The sequence below is a fragment of the Solanum verrucosum genome, unplaced genomic scaffold, assembly GCF_900185275.1.
Source record: "Solanum verrucosum unplaced genomic scaffold, falcon-dt-bn FXZP01000101.1, whole genome shotgun sequence".
Taxonomy (NCBI): domain Eukaryota; kingdom Viridiplantae; phylum Streptophyta; class Magnoliopsida; order Solanales; family Solanaceae; genus Solanum; species Solanum verrucosum.
In genome coordinates this window covers 586,712-610,972 of record NW_026020111.1, presented here as the reverse complement: position 1 = coordinate 610,972, position 24,261 = coordinate 586,712, and the positions used below count along the sequence as shown (strand labels likewise).

Below are 24,261 nucleotides of genomic sequence, written 5' to 3'. Positions count from 1 at the left end.
ATCACAGGAAATAAGATGAAATTATATGTTAATCACGTCATATTAGTACAATTTATTCTTTAATTTGAAGTTATACGCATTAACAATGAGAGTGTAAGATTTTTATCTTTAAAAAATACATTATCACCGTAGTTTAAATTTTACTTTTATTTTAACCAAAGAATTAAGTTAACTTATAGAAGAAATTTGCTAGTACTTATTTTATATTTAAAATTTATGTAATTAAGTTTGAGATATATTTTCAATAGTCCCATAAAATTTTGTGATGATTTTTTTATGAAGAAAATATAAATGAAATAAATTGTCAATGTGTAGGTTACATGTCCTTTTATTATTTATCATTTTTTCTTTGAATATTGACATATATATATAGATTCCCAGTCTGGGACATGAACAAAAAGAAACAATATTTTCCTTGTGTATACGTCTATATATACACCTGTTTTCCAAGAAAATTCAAACTCAGTAACCTCATCACAGTTTACACCTAATTCTAATTTCTAAGGGTTCCATTATAAAGAATTAATAAAATGATACAAAACTTATAATCACATAATATGACAGAGAGAACCAGAGTGCTCTCTCTATTAGCAAATAAAGAAAACAACTATTTCCAAATGCTAAAAGCATCTCCTGATGACTTACACGGGGATGTTTGCATTGGCACGTCCTGCTGAACTGATATTACCTTTTGCCTCGAGTACATCAGACATAGACCTCAACCTGTTTCTAATCTCCGTGAATGATGGCCGAGCTTCAGGATCAGCAGACCAGCATTGTTCCATCAGCTTCCTCCACTCGGGATCACACCTTTCTGGCATTGGAGGCCGAAGAGTATTCTTCAAAATCCCCCCTACAACAATTATCAAACAAGGTCAAATTGGAAAGGGTTGGGAAATCATTAAGACACAATTCTTTTCTTTTCATTGCCTCAAACGACCATTAGTTTTAAGTTGCTCTTCATCAATAAAGAAAACTTATCAGAAATAGCAAGTAAGCTGGCCGTTCTTATATCTTTCTGGCCCAATTAGGTGTGAATTGGCCTACACATTCAGCATTGTTGAGCATTGATATGATCAAACCAAACGAAATACATGTACTAGCAGTCTTATCTACCTCAGACTACGAATACATGACAATCTCAGAAATGACATGATCACCTACAAATGTTGCACAGTCAAGTGGTTATACTTCTTGAACTCACAGAGAGCAAGAGTAATGCTTTTATCTGGAATTATGCTTTGAGGCTAGACCCTTGAACTTGCAGAGCATATCGGGATACTGATTAAAAATAGCTCAGTTTCGATGCATGGGTATATTTTTTGGACGACCAATATAGGGATCATTTATTAGCACTGACACTTCCAATAACAAGGACAGAGTCAATTTGTTAAAATTTCAAAAGACTAAGCTTGGTCATGGCCAGACATTTTGGCTTTTGCCTCATGTTCCAAGTTTCACATGTATTAAGAGAATGGAGAATTCTCAAGCACATTAGCAGTAGCAACAATTAACAAGAGTGAGATGCTGGTCTGCAAAGTTACTTTCATATGCTGGCAGCTTGCAGCTCATAAAAGCTGTATCTGCATATCTTTCCTACCGAGAGGGGATGCCTACGTTACTAAAAGGGCTCTAGTGGCATGTGAATCTTGAATCTTGTCACTTGGAACAGAGCAGCAATATTAAAGCATTTATGGGCTATAGCTGAGGAGAATAACCATCTCTGGATCAAGTGGATCCATATCTACTATGTGACAAATGAAATCCTGGACAAATGCACTACTCCTGGAAATGCTAGATGGGTTGTGAGGAAAAATTTGGAGGCAAGGAAATTAATGATGCAGGCAGCTGGACTACAGGGGGACTTGAAAACTAGGCTCATGGCTATGGTGGTAAAGCGAGAAAATGACCAAAATGGTCCTTGATGTATGGGGCTTGAACATTCTTGGTCCTTTATATATATTACCTTACTAAAATAGTCCTTAATGTATATAAAAATATGATCATTTTGGTCTTTAACCCTAAAACTAACTCTACGAGTGATATTTTTTGTTAAACTTAACTGTGCGTCCCACAAAATTGCCACATGGCAAACCCCTTCTCTCTCAATCATCTCTCTTCTGCTGCAACTTTCAATTGATTTATTCTTCTCTCCATTACCTCCTTTTCTAAACCAAATTTTACCAGAAAAAAAAAACTAACACACAAAAATCTCTTCAAATTTCAAAGAATATTTTAAGATTCTATTTTCCACCTTTTATCCATTACGTTTTCACCCTTTAATGTCAACAACGGAATAAAAAATTAATACATCTTAAAAATGACAAAATAAGAAAAAAGTTACATTCTTCTCATAGATCCCTTCAACAAGAAAGAATACTTGTTTTAAACTTGAAAATAGTTTACTTATGGAGATCTCGTAAAAGAGAAATGGAGTGTTTTATCTAATTTACTTAGTTCATATTTATTTTAATGGATCGTTTTTTTTTTTGGTCTAAAAATGGGAGTTGCTGGGGATTATTATTACAGAGGGGAACTAACAAATGAGTGTAGTGTGTATATATATATTTTTTACAAGAATATGACAAGTGGGTGAACTGAAAATGGAGCATGGCGTCTAATGGTGGTGAAAGAAAGAAGACCAAAATAGTCATCTGTTAAGTTTAACAGAAATTTTTACTTCTATGGTTAGTTTTAGGTTAAGGATCAAAATAGTCATCTTTTTCTATACATTAAGGACTATTTCAATAACATGATATATATAGAGGACTAAAAATCTCCAACCCTTATATATCAAGGACCATTTTGGTCGTTTTCTCGTGGTAAAGCAGACGTTCTCGAGCAGGAGGACATATACATGCTTGTTCCCTATTCACCCCATGGTTCCATGGAAAAGTCTGTCCATGCAAAAAAACATTCACCCAAGGCACAAGTTTATCCTCTGGCTAGCAGTGCAAAAAAAAATCTAAGTTGCGGGGACTCTTCACTTTCAATGTTGCACTCGTGTTGGATTCTCCAAAAATACACTACTTTTGGCGAATCTGACACGCACCCCTTGACATTTTTGAAGAGTCTGAGCCTAAGTTGTTCGGACTCGGGTGCAGGTGTCCGATACGGGTGCGGATTTGTAGGTCGGATCCTTCATGATCTAATTTTTAAGATTCGAGTATATGGATCCATGTATGGATACGGGTGCGGGGATTCGCCTAAAATTAATTAAAATATCTAAAGTTAGGGTTATAAAACCTAAATTACGAGATATTTTGTGGAGAACTTGACGAGAATCTTGAAAGGAGATTAAGGGTCTGTTTGGAAAGCCACTTGGTAATTGGAATTGATGTAATTACTAGGGCAGTAATTACCAGCCTAGTAATCACACTGTCTAGTAATTACACTGACATGTTTGGTTGCCACAGTGTAATTACACTGTAATTACACATGTCCCGTTTGGATGCTACAGTGTAATTACACATGTTCTGTTTGGATGCAGAATTGCAATCATAAAATTATAATAAATTTTAAAAACAAAAAAATTAATTATTTAAAATTTATACTAGACAAATAAGAAACTTTATAAATGACATTAAATTAAATATTTAAGATATATATTCTTTTTTGAAAATATATTAATTAATAAACATATTTTATGTAACTAATATTATGAAAAAATAATTGATTTATATTTTTTCAAATTAATATATTTCAATTGAATTGATCGTAACAACTAAAAGTATGAAGTTTCTACGAACATCGTGAAATGCATGTTTGATAAAAAAGAATAATATATAAATAAAATGTCATAAATTATTAAATGTTTGCAAAAAATATAATCTATCAAGTCTAATTAAAAAATGACGTGCAATGTAAATTCAATATTACTAAAACAAATGAAACTAAAAATATAACATAGGTTATAAATTCAAAACAAAAAATTTAACATAATACTCTTCTAACAAATTTCAACATAGCAATAAATATGATTTATTTTTATTTTTTCTTAATAAAGAAAACGTAAGTCTATAACCTTACTTAACAATAAATTCTATTTTAATTTAAAAATTAGAATACTAATAAAACTATGCTAATGAGAAAATAAGCATGGCATAAAGAAATAGATAATACGAGAAAATTACATAGAATCACGTAAAGTAAGGTTGAGAACAAGAAGAAAATGAAATATAATAATATAAAAGAAAAAATAAACTTTTACAAATTTTTAGAATAATAAAAATAAAAAAAGAACTTAAATAATAGAAGTAAAAAAAAATTAAAACAAGAAAATAAAAATAGAAATAAAAAAAAAGAAATTAAAAAGTAATCAGGTGACCAGCAATTCACAGCCTCTGCCTGTGAATTGTAGAGTGTAATTACCCCCCTGCCAATTACACCAATTACCTGCTGACCAAGTAATTACCTGTCCTTCCAAACAGGTCAAGATAGTGTAATTACACCAATTACACCAAATCCAATTACCAGGGTGTCCTTCCAAACAGGCCCTAAAGGAAAAGGAGTGACATAGAAATTTCTTCAATTTCATCTTAGCTTTTGTATTGATTATAGAAATCATTAAAACTGTCCAGACTTTCCCCATCGATTTTGGTCAAAGTACCCAACATTGGTTGAACAAATTGGACACGGATCCCACTCCCACACCCACACCCATGTCGTGTCGACACGGGTGCAGCACCAAAAGTGAAGAGTCCGAGCAACTTATAAAAAGTTTGCCCACAGTTGAGAGACTGCTAAAATTTGGGGTGCAGGTACCCCCGCTGTATGCATTCTGTGGTAATGCTGATGAAACAATGGATCACTTACTTTTCACATGCCCTATCACAAGGGCCTTATGGCAGAGGATCCTGAGTTGGCTGAACATACAAAGAACCATTGGAATTGGCAGGTGGAGACTCGGTGGATAAGTTCTTGTGCAAAGAAGAAGTCTGGTAGAGGTGCTATAATAAGCAGCTTACATGCAATGTTAGTTTGCCCTATTTGGAGGGAACACAATCAGATTAGATTCTAGGCTAGTAGATACCAAGCAGACAGAATATGCAAAGAGATGGCCATCTACATCCATATCAGAGGTACCAACATCAAAATCTGGCAGGCTACCCTAGATAGTCTCACCTCCTTCCCCTGATGGACTTGGTTGCACTAGAAATTGTTTCACGATAATAAATAGATAGAAGTATTGGTAATAGCTGAGACTGATGAGAGTGATTTGTAGTCAGGCGTTACGTACAGATGGTCTACTTCTGTTTTCCTCTTCTATTATTTTTTCTTTAAATTTGAGAAACAGGTGGTCAGCCCTGTTTAGTTTTGTAATGTGTCACTTTTGGTATTATAACAGTTTGATTATCAACAATTAACAAGACTAGAGAAAATGTATTAGAAACAAGGCTGAAGGGGAAATATGTATAAATCATATGATATTTTTCAGAAAAAATATGATTTAAAATATAATTAAGCTGACATGTTGTCAACTCATTGATTTATAGCACAGAAAATGTTAATGCCATATGGTCTGATTTCTTAAATGATATCATATCCTTTGAATTGTTTATGAACCTCAAATGGATGTAAGCACAGACTTGATCATGCAAGTATAACTCCCATTATTGTTTTATTTTTTAATTGGTAAAGTTGTATTCCTCAGCATTAAGGGCATGCTGGACACCTCCAAAAAGTTGTTAGGAACCATCTTAAAGTAATTACAATGAACCTAAAAGATCTACGAACTGTTTAACCTCTTCTATATAATTTTCTTTACACCAAAAGTGAAATGTTACAATGCATCTTCCTTTAACTTCCAGAATGTTGTTGGCTTTGTTGTCAAACCATCTTCCATTCCTCTTACCTCCGTTTGTCCATCAAATACATTCTGAGATTAGTCTCTACCATTTCTTTTGAGATTTGTTGCCCCCTCTCCTAATCCAGCAACTTAGAATGTCTGTTGTATGCTCAGGCATAGTCCATTTGGTCTCTGTTAGACTAAAGAATAGAGACCATAGCTGGTAGGTGAAGTTGCAGTGAAGGTAGAGATAGTTGTTTGTCTCTCCCTTCTCACGGCACAGGGAACACCTAGATGCAATATGGAACTTCCACCTTTGTAGTCTCCCATTAGAGAGGCAAGCTTTTCAAACAACCAACCAAGTAAAGCACTTAACATTTTTTGGTGCCTTACTTTTCCATACCGGCTTCAAAGGCCTGGTTTGATCTGAGGCTGTGTCTCTGCTTCCTTTTTATAGCTTCTGCTTACTGATAAGATCCCATCATTGTTGTGTTTCCATTTGATTGTATCAGACTCTGTATTAGTGCCACTGAACCCTTCAAGAACAGCCATCAGGTCCACAAATCTGTCTACTCTCCAATTATTAAGGTGTCTCTAAGAGTGATGTCCCATCCCTGTTGAGACCAGCTATCAGCTACTGTAACATTTGTAGATGAAATGTTGAATAAATCTGGGAAGGTCTGCATCAGAGTTGCTTGACCAATCTAGAGGTCTTTCTAGAACAAGATTTTGCTCCCATCTCCCACTTTGTACAATATGTTTTCTGCTAATTTGGGCCATAGATTCCTAATGATTCTCCACACTGATGTTATACGTACTAGTAAGTAGTAACTATATTTGTGCACCACGTTATGACCACATCTTTCCACAAAGCCTGTTGTTCCCCATTAAATCTCCACAACCATTTTCTAAGTAGTGAGTTGTTTTTTCTCCTTAGATCCCTGATTCCCAGTCCTCCAGAGCACTTGCTTAGCTGAACAGTTTCTCAGCCCACTAGGTAAAAGCCCTTACCCTCCTTGTTTACTAACCACATAAATCTCTCCGATATTTATCCAATTTGTTAACCACTTTGGTTGGAATAGGAAAGAGAAACATAACATAGATAGGTAAGGAGTCTCGCATAGGATGACCCTGACACCAAGTGATAGATACTATACCTTTAAATTTGCTAAATTCTTCTCCATTTTCTCCACAATTACATCCCATATCTCCAAATCCTTGTGCCCATTTCCTAGTGGCATACTCAGGTATTTAGTTGGTAGGCTTTCTACCCTGTATCATTGGATATAGGCCAAAGTCTGAATCTGCTCCACTTCTGTGACAGGGAAAAGACTACTCTTTCTCCAGATAATATACCTATTTTTCTCTGCCTTTGCTTCACAAAAGATCAGTGCGTCATCTGCATAGAGCAGGTGACAGACTACAGTGTCTTCTCCTATTCCGTTGCTGATTTTGAATTCCTTAATCCAGTTGTTGCTGATGGCCTTTCTCATCATGCTGTTAAAGAATTCCATGGCTAGGATGGAAAGGGAAAGGGAGAGGGGGTCCCCTTGTCTAAGACCTCTTTCTGATGGGAAAAAAAACACATGTTCTCCATGAACAAATATGGAGAACCTAATAGTTTCAATACAAAAACAAATCCATTTCAGTCACGTTTCACCAAACCCCATCTGTCTGAAAATGGCCAGTAGATAATCCCAGTTGACATGATCATATGCCTTCTATATGTCTAGTTTGCACATGATACCTGGATCATCCCCTGTCAACCTGGTGTCCACACACACTGGCAATGAGAGTGCATCCATGATTTGTCTTCCTTATATGAAAGTCATTTGATGATTGTTAACTAGAGAATCAACAACCCTCTTCACTCTCTCTGTTAAAGTTTTGGCTATAGTTTTATATACCCCACTAATTAGCCTAATTGGTCTGTAATCTCTGAGTTCCACTGCTCCATTCTTAGGTATGAGTGCAACATAAGTAGCATTAAAGCTTTTCTCAAATACTTGATGAGAATGGAAGTGATGCATTGTGCTAACAATGTCATCTTTCAGAAACTCCCAACAAGATTGGTAAAAGCTAGTAAGAAAAGCCATTAGGCCCACTAGCCCAGGAGCCTTATCACTTGCACATAATTTGACTGCGTTAAGGACTTCCTCTTCCTCAAATTCCCTTTGTAGCCACTGTTGATCCTCATTGCTGATGGTTGGAGCCTCCTGCATAGTGAAATCAGGCCTCCAAGCTTCAGGCACTTTGTACAGCTTGAGGTAGAAATCTTGAATGTGAGATTTCTATACCTTCAGTTCTTCTTTCAGCATTTTCAGTTTGGTGGCTAATAGGTAAGCAGAAGTCCCAATGTCCTGAAAAGAAGTCCACCAGCTTTGAATTTTCCCTCTGAAACCCTGCTACTCCCATCCACCACTGTTCAAACTTGAAGAGATTTTTGGAAGTCCAAATTCCTACACATTAACATAATTGCGTTGTGGTCTGAACCCACCATGGAGAGTAAGTTCTTTCTAATTTGGAGGAATTGCTCCTCACATTGGAAAGAATATAAAAATCTGTCAATCCTAGAGGCAGTTCTATAATTGTGTCCCCTCCACCATGTATATGGCCCTCCAAATAGAGGAGGATTGAGAAGCTCCATGTCCTCAATCCATTCTGAAAAATCAGCCATGGCTCCTGAAATTATTTAGCATTTTGTCCTCTCTATGGGGTACCTAATGACATTAAAGTCACCACACACAACCCAGGGGCCCTCACACAGGCTCCTAACAGCAGCTAGTTCCCGCCATAATTCCTTCCTCTCGCAATTAGCATATACAACACTCAGACACCAAGTTACGTTTTGAGTGCTACCTGTAAACTTGCAAGTGATCATCTGGTCTCCACTTTCCACCAGTTCTCCCTTTCAATATCTTCTATCACATAACACTACTATACCCCAACTCCTTCCTATAGCCTCCAGGTGCACCTCTCCTGACCATCTGTTATTCCAAAGTTGTCTGAATGCATCTGTCTCTAACTCCTTGAGTTTTGTTTCCACAAGAACATGAATATCAACCCCCACTGTTGTATTAGATTTCTTACAAGACTTCTCTTGTTCTCCCTATTTAGCCCTCTCACACTCCATGATAGTATTTTAACTTTCATTGATGACATAAAAGGTTGTTGCTCCCCCTGATCCTTGCATCCCCTTCTTCTATGTTCATCTGGAGGATCATGTTTCTAGCCTCATTGGAATTCTCTCCTCCATCATCATTTGGTTTTCCCCTCTTATAAATTTGATTCAACAAGAACCTCTTCTGATCTATCTTCATGAACATATCCAATGCCAACCTTTCACAGCCTGTGAAGCATGCCCCAAAATGTTTGCTCAATTTGAAAACATTGGAATGGACCGATAGAGTTGTCATGTCTAATTCATCATATCCACATGCTTCATTAATTTGTAGAGGAAGTGGGTTTCCATATATTACCAACTGATTTCCTTCAGAATCCCCTTAAACTCCACCCCACTTTAGAGCAAAAACTTTGTACCTCCTCCCTTCATTGCTGTAACTATTTGCTTGCATGTGACAGTTCTGACCATCTTCACGGATGGGTGATTGTTGTCTGTTGGAATCATCATTTTCCTTAGGTTGCTCCAGTCGCATGAGTTCTTCTAATTCGCTCTTGATCTGTGGAGAACTTGGGGGAGGGTCATCGACTTTGTCAAATAGATCGACTCCTTTTGTGAAAAAATTCAGCGACTGGACCTTTTTCTTAGTTGTTGTATCTTTAGAAGAAAACAAAGGCCCAACTTGTAAGGGCCCATTTCAAAAAATCAGGAAAGGGCCCGGGCTGTTATAATTATGAGGAACCTTCAAAAATGACTATAGTTTGGGCTTAATTAGAGATAAATAGCTATAGTTTACTTAATTACGATTCATAACTACATGTCAGGAGGAGGGAGGAGAGAGGCGAGAGAGAATGGTTGAGGGAGGAGAGGCGAGCGGGATTTGGGAGAGAGAGGATGAATACATGTTGTATTCGTTGTATCAGGCTGTATCACAAATACAATTGATTTGTATCAACGAATAAAATTGTATCAAGTTGTATCAGGTTGTATCATCGAATATAATTGTATCAAATGTATATGTTCCTTGCGTATTCACTTTATATCAGGTGTATCAACGAATACAATTATATCAATTGTATCACCTGTATCGATTCCTTGTGTATTCACTTTGTATCAATGTATTTGAGTGTATCTACAACTAGCTATAGATTTGTATCAATGTAGTCAACTGTCCTTGTTATACATTTGTATCATGTGTTGTACTCTTTCAGAATTCGACTAATACAATATTGTATCTCTCCCTTGTTCAAGTATACTGAGAGTCTGAGTATGAAATCAAAGAGGAGAACAAGAAGAAGAGAGGTCTACACCATCTATCGCCTAATACAAATCTCTCAAGTGATTTGTATCAGTAGTATCCCCCATTTGTATCAGGCGAGAGACAGAGGAGGGGAAGATAAAGGGAGAGAGGCGATCAAGGGAGGAGTGAGGCGAGCGAGGGAGGAGAGAGGAGAGAGGAGAGAGGCGAGCGAGAGTTTGAGAGAGAGGAGAGATTTTCTATAAAACCCTAAGTATAGCTATGTAATATAATACTTTTAAACTATAGATGTGTATCGTAAATACATAGCACATGTTTGCCTTCTATGTAGTCTCCTATAATTATTAGGAAAACTTTTCTTTAAAAAGAAAAAGTGCCCACTTCCACTTGCCACCTCATCCCTCGAGTACTTCACACCCCAGACAATACAAAACTAGTGTTATTCTCAGCAAAGCATTCTTTGTATCTTTGGTCCATTGCATACCATGTCTCTATCTCCTTTCCTTTTCTTCATAAGTTGTCAGGGTCTATCTCGGGCTCATAGTTGTTTCCTCGACTGTCGTAATCACTCATCCCCCTACTTCTATATCTTGTAGTGATTCACACCAGACCGGTAGTGAAAAAATGCATTCTCTATCTGCAACCTCCACAGACGATGGAATTTGTTCCCTTGGCCCTTTGACTCGAATGTGAGCCCCTCTAAGGTGGTTTTTTAACTTTGTTTCCAACTCATTCTCTAGCCAGCTGCCGCATTTGTTGCCGATATCCTTCATCACCTTAGAAGACCAGAGATGGAGAGGTAATCCAAGAACTCAAATCCAGAACCAATTGAATTCTTTGTGTTTTGGGGCAACTCCAGATTTTGGAGACCACCATTCAAACATCAGCCACTTCCCTTGTCTAATCCGATCTCCCATAAAAATACGTTCTGCAACTTTCTTAATTTGGAACTCAAACAGAAACTGGATCCCATTCATATCATACACCTGAAGATTCTGGACTCCTTTCCACATCTGCTGAGCCCATCTTCTTACATCGTTGTATGTAGGGATATCATCAGTTTCAGGGAAACTGCCCACCAAACATATCAAGGAGGTCATTTTCCCCTGAAGGCACAGATGTATTCATGTGCTTTTTGGTTCTAGAATCCTTGAAGCTCCCTTCCTCCTTGATGTACTGAAACTTGTCTTGTCCAGTGGAACCAGCTTCCCCTTGTACCCCTGGTTCTCTGAGAATGAAAATGTTCTATTTTGGCAACAAGTGTTTCCCATCCTTCATTAAACTTGTTCTCTGGTATAGTAATCACTGCTCTGGCTTGGCCATTAACTGTGATAACTGATTACTGATATGAATCTCCCATATTTATTGTACTTTAATGCACAATAAGTATAAGTCGAGAAATCTCTGCTCTTCCATGATTTAAAGTTTTTTCCTCATTAGCTTTGTAGCCTCCCTTAGCCTTCTGCAGAGCCAGAAAAGTGTCCCATATGACTCAGAGGGAGACTTTGACTGTTATATCATACTCTCTCCGTCCCATTTTATGTGGCACCCTATGTTGCTCGGACTCTTCAAAAATATCGACGGGTGTGTGTCGGATCCTCCAAAAATAGTGTATATTTGAAGGATCCGACACGGGTGCGGCAACATTTTTGGAGAGTCCGAGTAACTTAGATGGCACCCTTTGTTTTTTAATCCGCCTTAAAAAGGGTGTCACCTTACTTAATTAGGAACAATTTAACTTTAAAATTCCTCTTTTACCCTTAATGAAATGATTTACAACCACACAAATGTCTAAGGGTTGTTTTAGACCACAAGTTTCAAAAGTCTTCTTTTTTTTTTTTTTCATAAAACACCGTGTCAAGTCAAATGGTGCCACATAAAATGGGACGGAGGGAGTAATATTTACCCCCTTGCCTAAAATAATATGATTCTCCATGGAGAAAAGGAGAAAGAGGAAAGAGATGTGAAGAAAGAGAAAGTAGTGCAGGATTCCGATGGTCGATTACCACCGGAAAAAGGGATCCTAAAGACCCAGAGAAGTCTTCAGGTGAATACATTGGGAAAAGTGCTTGGGAGCATTTTCAAAAGTTCCTTTGCAAACCCTTATAATCGAGTGGAATCCATTCCCTAAGCAACATACTATTCCCTCTACCTCCCATTACTGTTATGAAGCAGAAACTATTCACTTGGTCTAACAGGTAATCAGAGCCTTACCAATGATTGCCCCACAATGCATGTTTGCATAGGGTTCTTCCCCAGTCAAAATCTCCCACATTGTTATGCCAAATGAAAAAACATCAACCTGTCAGAAACCAAACCATCCAGTTTATTGCTTAATGACATACTTAACAACTAATATCAGATGTTATTGCGTTATGACATATCTGATTATAGTAAATTACAGTAATCAACCTAACCTTCTCAGATACTCGGTTACTGCTACCATTTAACAGTTCAGGTGCCATCCAGGGAAGAGTACCTCTTACACCTCCAGATACGAGAGTATTGCGTTTAATCCTAGACAGTCCAAAATCTCCAACCTGCATTACATATCTTACAAATAACTCAATTACTATGGCAAGGTAAGTTTTTTACTAAAATACAAATGGGATTAAATTATCCTATGAAAATGTATCAGTAGATCTAGCTGGATTCACCCTACAAAATAAGCATACAAGAATGTGTTGTTTCCTTATAGTAGGTCTCCTATACAGTGGTGTGGTAATCTTTGTTTCATCATAAAGAGTCTTCATTGGTCTTAACTGTGCTGAAGAAATCTTATTTGGTGTGAAAGTACACTTTGCTCCTATATTATTCATCATTTATTCAAACTTGGCTAAAAGCTTTTGGCTTTGTAGATGCAAGTAATGTGCTTCTGGAAACAGAAAGGCTATCTGACCAGAAGTCAGTCCAATACAATTCCAATATCAATAACAGCTGAATCATAGGAACTTGTGCTTATAAGTCAGATAGGGCTAGGCGAAGGGTGTAGCTGCTAAGGCAGCTTCTTTTGGCCCCATAATTTTGGGGCCCAAAATTTCCCTAATAAGTGTATAATTTTTTTTTAAAAAAGAATTATTGTGTTTAAAGTAGATAATGCATGTTTTCATAATAAAAATGGAAAGATGAAACCATAGACAATAAATTAGGAAACAAAATAGTCTTTTAAGGAATCCCTCCATAGACTATACGTGTAGGTAATATTTTCTTGCCTCATTTGTTGATACATTCAACATCATCAATTGGCCCACATAGTTTTATTGCTTCTTACCGTTCTCTTCAAATAGCATGCATTAATCTTTTAATATATTCCCTTGGCCATTCTCCAACTCTCAGAAACAAATATGTAAAAATAAGAGAGCCCAAAGCAGATTGCCAACTCTTTTTTTGTTTCTTTCTCAAATTTTCAAGCATTGCGTCAAGCATATTGAAGCAGTGAAAAGTGAAATCAAGTTATCAACTTGGTTGAATCTGGTTCCATTATTCTTTCTATTATTTTACTTCTGAAATTTGTTAATTTTGATATCTTTGCTTCTTAGGTTTATAATGTCTTTTTTAGATATTTATTAGAATTTAAATATGTCAATTAGGATACAGGAATTCAGTTATTCCAAACTCAAAAAATAAAAGAGAAGGATTGAAACTTTGACACAATCTCAAAAAGGAGCCCTAGGTAAAAAATTTACCAAAATCCCTAAATAATGGATTAGATATATTAGAAATTGAAAGGAATTACTAGAGATCGATCATAATTATTTTAATAACTTTGCACGTCAAAATCTAGAAAAATAGACTTCAAATAAAATGTTTTTGTTTGTTTTAACAAGAAGTTTAAGGCCTCTCGTTGAAGTTTTTCTTTGGGTCACCATGTTATTGAGCCCCTGAAGTCGAGATATGCTCTCTCATGATTCATTCTGGATTTTGTTAGATCTGCTATTAATAGGGTCTATAGCTGCAGGGAAGAAGGGTGAAAATAAGGCCTAAATGTATCTGTTTTATTTATTAATTATTATGTGTATGTATTTCTAGTAGTTACCTAGCAGTTACCGAGCAGTTTGGTAGTTATTTTATAATAAATAGTACTAGGAAGAAGAAAAGACAGTCAGTCTTTTGGGTAGGATTTTCTCTGGCAGATTTGGAGGTTAAGATTCCTCGAAATACCTTGGTTGTTAGAAGTATTCTCTATTTGCTATTTGTAAGACTTAATCTATTTGTTGGTGTTAGTAAATTACAGTTGAAGTGTTGTTCATATTTCTGTATTGCATTTGAAAGTTTACAGATTTGTTGTTAGGAGAGTCTGGGTTCCTAACAATTTTGGTATCAGAGCGTGCAGTAAAGGATTCTACTCCAATTCAGCAGATCCCTCTATTCTTATCTGAAGAGCTTGAAATGCAAGTGCAACCTGAAAGTGTAGTAGACTGTCGTACACTCTTGAATGGCTCCCAAGAGGTGTTAATTTAATAGGGTCTATAGCCGCAGGAAGAAGGGTGAAAATAAGGCCTAAATGTATCTGTTTTATTTATTAATTATTATGTGTATGTATTTCTGGTAGTTACCTAGCAATTACCGAGCAGTTTAGGTAGTTATTTTGTAATAAATAGTACTAGGAAGAAGAAAAGACAGTCAGTCTTTTGGGTAGGATTTTCTCTGGCAGATTTGGAGGTTAAGGTTCCTCGAAATACCTTGGTTGTTAGAAGTATTCTCTATTTGCTATTTGTAAGACTTATTCTATTTGTTGGTGTTAGTAAATTACAGTTGAAGTGTTGTTCCTATATCTGTATTGCATTTGAAAGTTTACAGATTTGTTGTTAGGAGAGTCTGGGTTCCTAACAGATTTATTCTTGTACACTCAAGAGTGCATATATCCTTGCCGTAATTGGAAAAAAGATACCTTGCATATGGGCCGTTGTGGATCCCTCAGACTGACTAACAAATTGTCACATTTCAGATCAAAGTGGACAATGTTTTTCGAGTGCAAATACTCCATCCCAAAAGCTGCATCCATGGCAATAAGAAGTTTCTTATAACTATCAAGTGACCTGCACAAGGAATTTAGCAAATCCCATTAAGTTATGAATGAGAGAAGCATGTAGAACTAATTAACATAGCAAAAGCAATGTCACCTGTCCTTTTTAATAAGAACGTTTCGAAGTGATCCATTAGTCATGAATTCAGTCACAGTTGCCAAAGTTCCCCCAGCCCCATCAGGTACCACTCCATAAAATGCAAGCACGTTAGGATGATGAAGGTTTGAAAGGATCTGTGCCTCTCTCCAGAAGTCCTTGATCTGGAAAAAGGACAGTTTTATTATGAATTTCACAATAAGGATCATAAACACTGCTGATAATCCAGGAAGAAATGATATGCTTGGGAAATATGTTAAAGGAAACACACCAGCCTTTCTTCCTGTGATGATCTCCCAGAAAAACATGCCCGCTTAATTCTCTTTATAGCAACATCTGTTCCTCTCCATTTTCCATGATAAACAGTACCATACGTCCCAGAGCCCAACTCCCTCAATTCTTCAAGGTCAGCATTTTTTATGATCTGCAATGTAACATCAGTTGTAGCTACTGCTTAAGAATGAATTAAGGAACTCTTAAAATAAAGCAGAGAAATGGAATGGCTGAGATCATTTGCTGCACTTTTGCAATGGTAGTTTACTGCATTTGGAGGGATAGGAACATCAGGAGATTTCAAAATGGAAGGGTGCGGGTGCATATAACACAAACATGCCGGGAGATAGTAATGCATATACACATTCAAGGGAGGAACAATATTGGATGGCGTGATTCATTAGCTCAGTTAAATTGTTTTCCTTAGGAATGTATAGGCTGCTTCCTGCAATAGTTTGTAGGAGGATTTTATTTCAGAGTTTGTTATTTTAGAGGTAGTTGGTCTGCATCTACTTGATTTTGTAACGATTACTTTTGATTAATAAAGTTGGTTGTTAATCAAAAAAAAAAAAAAGCAAACTTGTCCGGGATTGAGGTAAATTTTGTTGTTGTTGTTAAAGAAAGCAAGCATCTTTAAACTCTAAGAAAAAAGATATAAGTTAGCATCTTCTCTTAAAATGAAGAAAGAAGGGTAAAACAAGATAAGTTACAAAATTAACTTTCCACAAGAGGGGGGGGAAGGAATTCTATGGAGATGTTTGAAAGCTAAAGGAGTACCTGTAGCATATATTAAGGCGATTAAGGTATATGTATGATGCAGCCAAGACTCGGGTGAGGACAGTGGATGGAGACTCAGAACACTGTCCACTCATGATGTTACACATTGTATTGAAACGGGTGGATGAAATGGAGGATCGCATTTGGTGTCTTGTTGAAAAGAATGTGTCACCAAAACTTAAAGGTAAGTATTATAGAGTGGTTGTTAGACTAGCTATGTTGTACGGGAAAGAGGATTGTCCGGTTAAAAACTCACACATCCAGAAGATGAAACTTGAAAGTAGAGGAAATGAGGATGCTGAGATGGATGTGTGGGCATATTAGGAGGGAACGATTAGGAAAAAAGATATTTGAGACAATGTGGGAGAGGCCTTCGTGGTGGACAAAATGAGGAGGTGAGGTTGGGATGGTTTGGTCATGTGAAGTGGAGATGAACAGATGTCCAATTAAGTAGATGTGAGAGGGTGATTATGGTGGGTCTAGGGAGAAGTAGAGGCCGAAGAAGTATTGACGAGAGATGATTAAACAAGACATGACACACCTGCAGCTTACCGAAGGCATGACCCTAGATAGAAGGATATGGAGGCCGTAGATTAGGGTAGAAGGTTAGTAGGTAGTCCAGTGTTGTCTAGTTCTCCTTATCAGTATTATTATTATAGCTCTTCTATTATCTTATTCTTCGATTTTTATTATTATATGTTATATCTTTTGCTATGATTTTCATATTATTTGTTGTTGCTACTGTTTTTTTCTCCATTTTTTTCGACATGGCTTCATTACTATTGTATTTCCTTTTCAAACCTATTTTGAAATGCTTTACTCAAGTCGAGGGTCTATAGGAAACAACCTCTCTACCTTCACAAGGTAAGGATAAGGTTTGCGTACACGCCACCCTCCCCAAGGCCCATTTGTGGGATTACACTAGGTATGTTGTTGTCAACCAGTAGAGAAACATAGTTGATAAGCAATAAAACCATTACATAACCTTTGAGGCACATTCCAGGACTAGAAATAGCAGACCATTATTATTTCCAAGAACTGAACCACAATCTTTAACGATGAAAATAAATCAAAGATATTTGTCATGTAACACACCCTATGATAAGAGGATCAAGGTATTGCAGGAGGAGGGGGGTATATAGTGAAGGACAAAGCCTTGTACATTTGAGTTCTCCTTAGGATATATTAGAAGCGTTCTGCTGGTACAGTACTTGTAAGAAGGCAATGACCTTTTAAGTCTTTCAGACTCATACCCAAGATTAGAGTGTAAGACGTTATAGTTGAAAAGGGGAGAAATGAAATATTATGATGAGCACTTCCAACAAGGTTTAGAATACAAAAGGAAATGATCCTTTACCTGCAAGCCATACAAATCAGCTTCCAGTTCAGCTATCATAGCATCAGAAATTAAATTATCCTTATCTCCGTCGGGGGGGTTGGCATCCTGCGCCAAGCCAGATAAACAACGAAAAACTATATGAGCATAAGAGAGCTTTTAGTAACCTAAATCATACACCAACCCATCAAAGTGAAATAGAAATTCACCTCCAACCCCAAGTCAGGAGCAAATGCCGCCCCTTCTGCTGCACTAGGAGATATGACTTCACCACCGATGGTATCCAAATCTAGGAGACTTGCAGCATATAAGTCACCACTGGGTGATCTAACATCTCTTCCATTTGCTTTCAGAACCTGCTGACTTTCCTTGATACTCCTACTAACTGGAGCATCTTCTATCTTTTGCTTTTCACTAGAAAATTCACCAACACCAGAAGTCACAACTTTCTGGTCACTGTAACTAGTAAATTCTTCATCAATTAGAGAAACTTCTCTCCTAAAAACAGCATCCTTGGTTGGGTTTTGCCTGAAAGCTGAGTAATGCAAGGACACCAACTGGCCTCCATCATCAACAACTGATGATGGTGACAATTCCTCAGAGAATATTAGCAAGGGTTCTTTGGCAAAAGTATCTTGAGGACATGCAGCAACTGCTGGCATGGGGGAATGGTGGGAAATCAGGCCATCAGACAACTCAGGGAGTAGATCACTCAGAGTTTCTGCACCATGAGACTGTGTTTCAGAATTAGAAATCCTCCCAGCAACTTCAGAACTCTTCACCCAGGATGTATTGTTCTCAGGTTCAGCCTTTTTTATCCCCCCTGAGGCATACTCAAATTGATTTCTTTGGGACCGCTCATTTACTGTATTAATTAAAGGTGTTGATGCAAGGATGTTCATGTCAAAAAATTGTGTTTCTTCACCAGGTATATCACCTCCATTATTAGACATCATAGCAGAGTTAACATCAGGTAGTTTTTTCTCTGAACCCACAGCTGTTTTGGATGACTTGTTATCAGGAAATTTACCCTCATGATAGAGAAGTGCATTATTGGTATCACATGCATTCACCATCTCACAATTTAAATTTTTCTCCATAAAGTTTTTCGAACCAGGATGGTAATTTTCCAACTTTGCTTTAGCTCCGTTGCATCTAGTGTCTGTTCCATTAATATTTATTTGCACGGGCCCACATTTACTCACTGAATTTGAGTCAAAAGGCAACTTTGGAAAATCCATCAAGTCAGTGGCCACAGTTGATTCCCCATTAAGTACCCTAATATGATGCTGAGAACTGACTGGGTATGTATTCTGATGCAGAGACCCTAGGTTTTCTTGCAGAGCAGCAGACACACCGTGTGAAGATAACTGAGCTGGTAAAAAGTTCAAAGAGGAAAATGAGCTTATTCCCTCTTGTGAGCAGTAAGCTGATCTTTTTCCATGTTCCTGAAGTTTTGAATCCGAAAAGGCATGGGGAATTCCATTTAGAGTAACAGTGGAAGTGTATCCCAGTAATACATCCATTTCATCATTCCGCTTTTCAGAGTGAACAGTCCTTTCCTTGGGTTCTGTTCTTTCAAAGGAGTACTGTTGACAGCTTCCATCAGATTGTTCTGATGTTGGAGCAACAAAGTCTCTGCTGAGACCATAGTGATGTGAAAGCAATTCACTCGATTGGCTTGGCTGAGGGATATCATCTTTTTTGTTTGGACTCTGCAAATTTATCAGGTTCATTTGCGGGGCATAATAACCAATATTAGTACATCCATTCGGGTTTTCAGGTAATGATTGGGTGCTGCTAACCGACACTGGACATGCGTCATTACCATGTGGCAACTTGTTTGTGTATGCATTCCTTGAGTCGTTCTTGCAATCTCCCTGTTGAATAAACACAGGAGAAAGAGAAGTAGATTGATTGGGAGACTTAACCTGACTCTGAGATTCACCAACCAATTGAGAAGGAGGTGGGACATAAATACCATTACTGCAGTCCACTTTAGGTATCACCTTGCTGGCTTCATCTCGCACACACTGCTCATAATAATTCTCCTTAGCAGAAGAATCCACTTGAACAATGCCATTAACAGCAACAACATATTGATAATCAGGGTCACTCGGTTGAACAGTAGAAGCATCTTCAGGGTATGAGTTTTCAGATTCAGTCAAGGGAACCAAAAATATTCGGAGCCTTTGGGAACCCCCAAGCTTCTCGAGTCCATAATATTCCTCTATCATATTCTGAAGATCTTCATCAGAAGAGACGGATATAAGAGCGTCAAGATCCTCTCCTGGAAGCTGGTATTTGAAAGTGTGAGGCTGGTTACAGATGGCTAATGTTTTCTTCATAAGTTCATCCCATGAAATACTCTTCTCTATGGAAATGATACGTGTATCTCCACCAACATATCTGAGTTTTCCATCACTAGGTCGAGGCAGTATTCTACCACCAAAACTGCACAGGAATTTTATTTTTCCTGTCTGAGAACAGTCTGAAGTTCCTAATCCAGAAGATTTTAATGACAGTGAAGATTCAGATTTAGTTAAAAGCGGAGCACTTGACCCTGAAGTAGCTTGATTATAGAATAAATCTGTAGTAGCTCCCCCATGGACATGCCCACAAGATCCAACTTTCTGATTAAATGTAAGCTCATTCTCTACATAAATACCATTTTCAATTTCGGTACTAGACCCTCTTGCAGAAGCATATTCAGTTATGTCAGAAGCACATTCAGAATCCATTCTAGTCAACCCAAGAAGTCTTGTGAGATCTTCATAACCCGGATATTGACTTTGCTTACTTTGAGGTAAAGCTCTCTTATCATGCTTTTCAGTAAACCCAGACAGAGTAGGAATTATTCTTGAAGAAGGATCCTGAAGAAATTCCATAGAAAAGACCTCACCAGTCTGAACAGGTACACGGTTATTTACATTATTGTGTAAAGATATGCCATCACTCAAGATAACTGGCTGAGATGATTCTTGCTGGATCCATTGACCAGAAGGGTCAGGCACCCCAGTGATCATAGTTTGAGCTAAACCTTTGGATGAATCTAGCTGCATATACCCCGTATCTTGGCAGTTCAATAAACCATTCAGACGTCACCAGTACATGAACATGCAATAACTCCCCTACAGTCCCTACGGCAAACTAACAAGATTCCATTAACTTGTTCACTGGACTAAACTGAAATACCAACTACAGATTTTTCACACCAACAACAACTACCACCTTATCAAACAAAATAGCAAAATTGGCCTTCCTACTACCCTACTTCCACTGAGATCCTTCTATCTCCTTTTTTTTTTCTACTGATTTATGATGTATTTCACACTAATATAGACAAAAAAATAATATACATACTTCTCAACTACACAATCCCTCTACAGTATATGCACACAAAAAACGCTTGAAAAATGAAAAAATATATATATTAACAGTAAAACAATCTGACAAATTTGTCTTGCCCTTCATCAATTCTTCTCCCGATCATCAATCAATCGATCTGAAAATTAAAGTTCCAGCAACATATCAAAAAATTTAAAGATAAAACCTAAACTAACAGACCGATAAGAAAAATGAAAGCATCAAAGAAGTATAATTTAACTATGCGATCGAAATTCAACAATCAAATTATTATAACCAATAAATGGAAAAAGTCACATACAAGCCGGAGAAATGAACCAGAGTTTTAATAATCAACTACAAATACATGAATTTAACAGATCAATGAGAAAATTCAGGGAAGTGAGAGAGAGAGTGGCGTACGCCGGAAGTTCTAAATCTGCGGCGACGGAGAGAGACATTTTTGTAAAGAAATAAGCGGCATCAATGAAGGGAACTCTACTTATTTGTTTGTATGTACACATATGGCTAATGAAGGGATTATTCATTAACCATTGTTGATTAACCTGAAAAGTGCTTTTACTGGTCCATTAATTAAGGTTAAAAATGGAATAAATTAACATTATTTCCTTTCTGTTCATTTTTACTTATCACTTGTTCTTAAAATAAATTTTTATTTTTACTTGTCATTTTAGACCTATCAAAAAAAATAGACAATAATATTTTTTCATGTTTTACCTGATAATTAAAATTTATTTTTCAATTCATTTTCTAAGACATCATTTAATAGGGAATAATTTAATAAAATACACATACAATAATTCTTTTTTTAATGACGTATCAAGTCAAACTGCAATAAGTAAAAGTGAACGGATGGAGTATTTCTTTTGGCGCGTCTCTTGTGTTATTACGTGGACTTGTATGGTTTGAGGTCACAAGTTGACAGCCATAAGGGCCAATCAGCTACATTGTGGACCCCATGTTCTTTACAAGTGAATCAACGATGATCGCTCAAAATAAACTATCTACTATGATCGAAGATATTCATTTTTTATATATAAGTTCGGTAGGAAAGTCACCTCTAAATTGAATTTGGCGTAATTATTTGGATGATATTTATATTATATTTTTGTTTGTCACAATATAATTATAACAAAATTACAAATTTAATTTGATTGATAAAGTGTAAATACACTATTAGATCTTTTAAATTATCAAAATAAATGTTAATATTTGATAATATATGTCTATACAACAACGTATTCATGTTTACTAGAAAACAATACAATTAAATTTGTAGTGAGGTCAAGAACACGTGGATTGATTTAACTCGTTAGATTTGGTTATTAGTGATTAAATATATGTTTGTTAAAGAAATAAATGAAAATAAGTAAGTAAATAAAGTCGTATGAAGTGATAGAGCTTTGGAGACACAAGTGTTTGTACTTAATCCAGTTATGATAGAGTGATATTGGTCATAGATCTGAGATCAATTTATGTAAATAAATATTATGAAGCAAAGACTTAATGAAATATGAAAAACTTATAGCACAAGAATAATAGTATCTTGTAATTGTGATGTTTAGAATCTCATACCCTTACAATCATATTAAAACTACTATCTATATGTTATAAATGTAATTCGTCTACAAATAGAAAAACTCCACTCGAGCCCTAAAGTACTACAACCAATGATTGTTGTCCATGTTGAAATGTCGTTAGTAGTGTCAGCTAATATTTCTCTGTTGTGGTCACAATATTGTACAATCATATCTAACATATACGTCATTTTTATCCTTTTTTGTCATGTCATTGGGACACGAGTCATTTCTTATCATCGGGATACGAGTTTTCGCCTTTTTTTATGATGATGATTATATAGTGATTTCAGAGACTAATCTTTTCTGAACTCATCTTTGAGACTAGGTCACTTTACCGAACTAATATTCTTGAGCATCCTATGTTAATCCTGTGTGTTCATATTTGTATTTATTCTTCCACGGGTACAAGTTATTTTTTTCCCAATACATAGTTCATCGTTCTCGAACATGATGTCGTGCATGTTTGAAAAGCGGAATGAGAAGTCCATCCTAAGAATACCTTCAATAATGCAAAAGACGTTGAGGGCATCTCCAACCCAATCCTCTATTTTACTCTCCAAATATAGAGTTCTCTATTTTTTCAGACAATCAACTCCAACTCAATTCTCTTCTAAAAAGGAATCTTTTTCTCTCTCTTCAATATTATATTATTATTTATATTTCATTCTTATTTTCTTATTTCATAATATAAATCATTTCTTCTTTTTGCAAATAATCACTCTGTAATCTTTACGTAATACAAAATTTTATTTTATTTTCAAATTCTTCATTAATATAAAATTATATTTTATTCTAAATTTCTAAATAACATAAATTGCAATAAATATTATATATAATACATATTAACGAACAATTCAAATAAAAATGAATTCATTGATGAAATATAATTGCATCATAAATATTGTATTATCATAAAATTTATTTTAAATTTTACATAAATACTCAACTTTTAAGACTATTAGGTTACTCTCATGAATAGGGGTGTGCATCGGTTGGTTCGGTTCGGTTCAGTTTTATGTATTATCAGTTCGGTTTATCGGTTTTTGGTTTTTAAATATGTTAAACCAATAACCAAATCATAATATATTTTTTAATCGGTTTTGGTCCTTAACGGTTCGGTTTTTGGTTTAACCAATAAGAAAATATTTATAAAACAAATATATGACTTTTCTAATAAATTTGATGCGAAAACACAATAATGTAACTTTACAAATACTCATAAAATAGAAACAATAATAACAAAGATGAAAAGAACTATACAAGCGTAACACAAAGAGAAATTAAGAGGCATATGGTTCTTACTTTAGATTTTAACGTTTTTTATAATGTGAAATTGTGAACTCAAAGTCATTGTAAAGTGTGAATTGAAGGCTAAAGGACAAAGATAGTAACTAATAAGGTATTAAGATTAATATATAATATTTATGTACAAGTAAAAGTAGTAAATTACTAGTCTTAATGGGTTATCGATTTACCCAATAACTCAATATTAAAAATCAATACCGAACCGATAGCCCAATAAATTTTTTTATAAAACCATTAAAAAACCGTTAACCCAATAACCCAATAACAATAAACCAATAACACTTTTATCGATTGGTTCGATTTTTGCACACCCCTACTCATGAATGTTCTATTA

At 36.1% G+C, this 24,261-nt stretch overlaps 1 protein-coding gene across 1 annotated transcript; it reads right to left on the bottom strand.

Annotated features, from left to right (window-relative positions):
- Nucleotides 1-326: 326 nt before the first annotated feature.
- Nucleotides 327-21,513, bottom strand: LOC125825513 (uncharacterized). The gene is made up of 9 exons (XM_049504837.1): nt 21,445-21,513; nt 17,886-21,181; nt 17,705-17,784; nt 15,562-15,721; nt 15,291-15,454; nt 15,059-15,206; nt 12,585-12,707; nt 12,382-12,469; nt 327-853 (listed from the first exon to the last, which is right to left on the bottom strand). Exons 2-9 carry the CDS (start codon nt 20,736-20,738, stop codon nt 642-644), a joined length of 3,828 nt encoding a protein of 1,275 aa, XP_049360794.1. The 5' UTR covers nt 20,739-21,181; nt 21,445-21,513; the 3' UTR covers nt 327-641.
- Between the last annotated feature and the right edge of the window lie 2,748 nt (nt 21,514-24,261).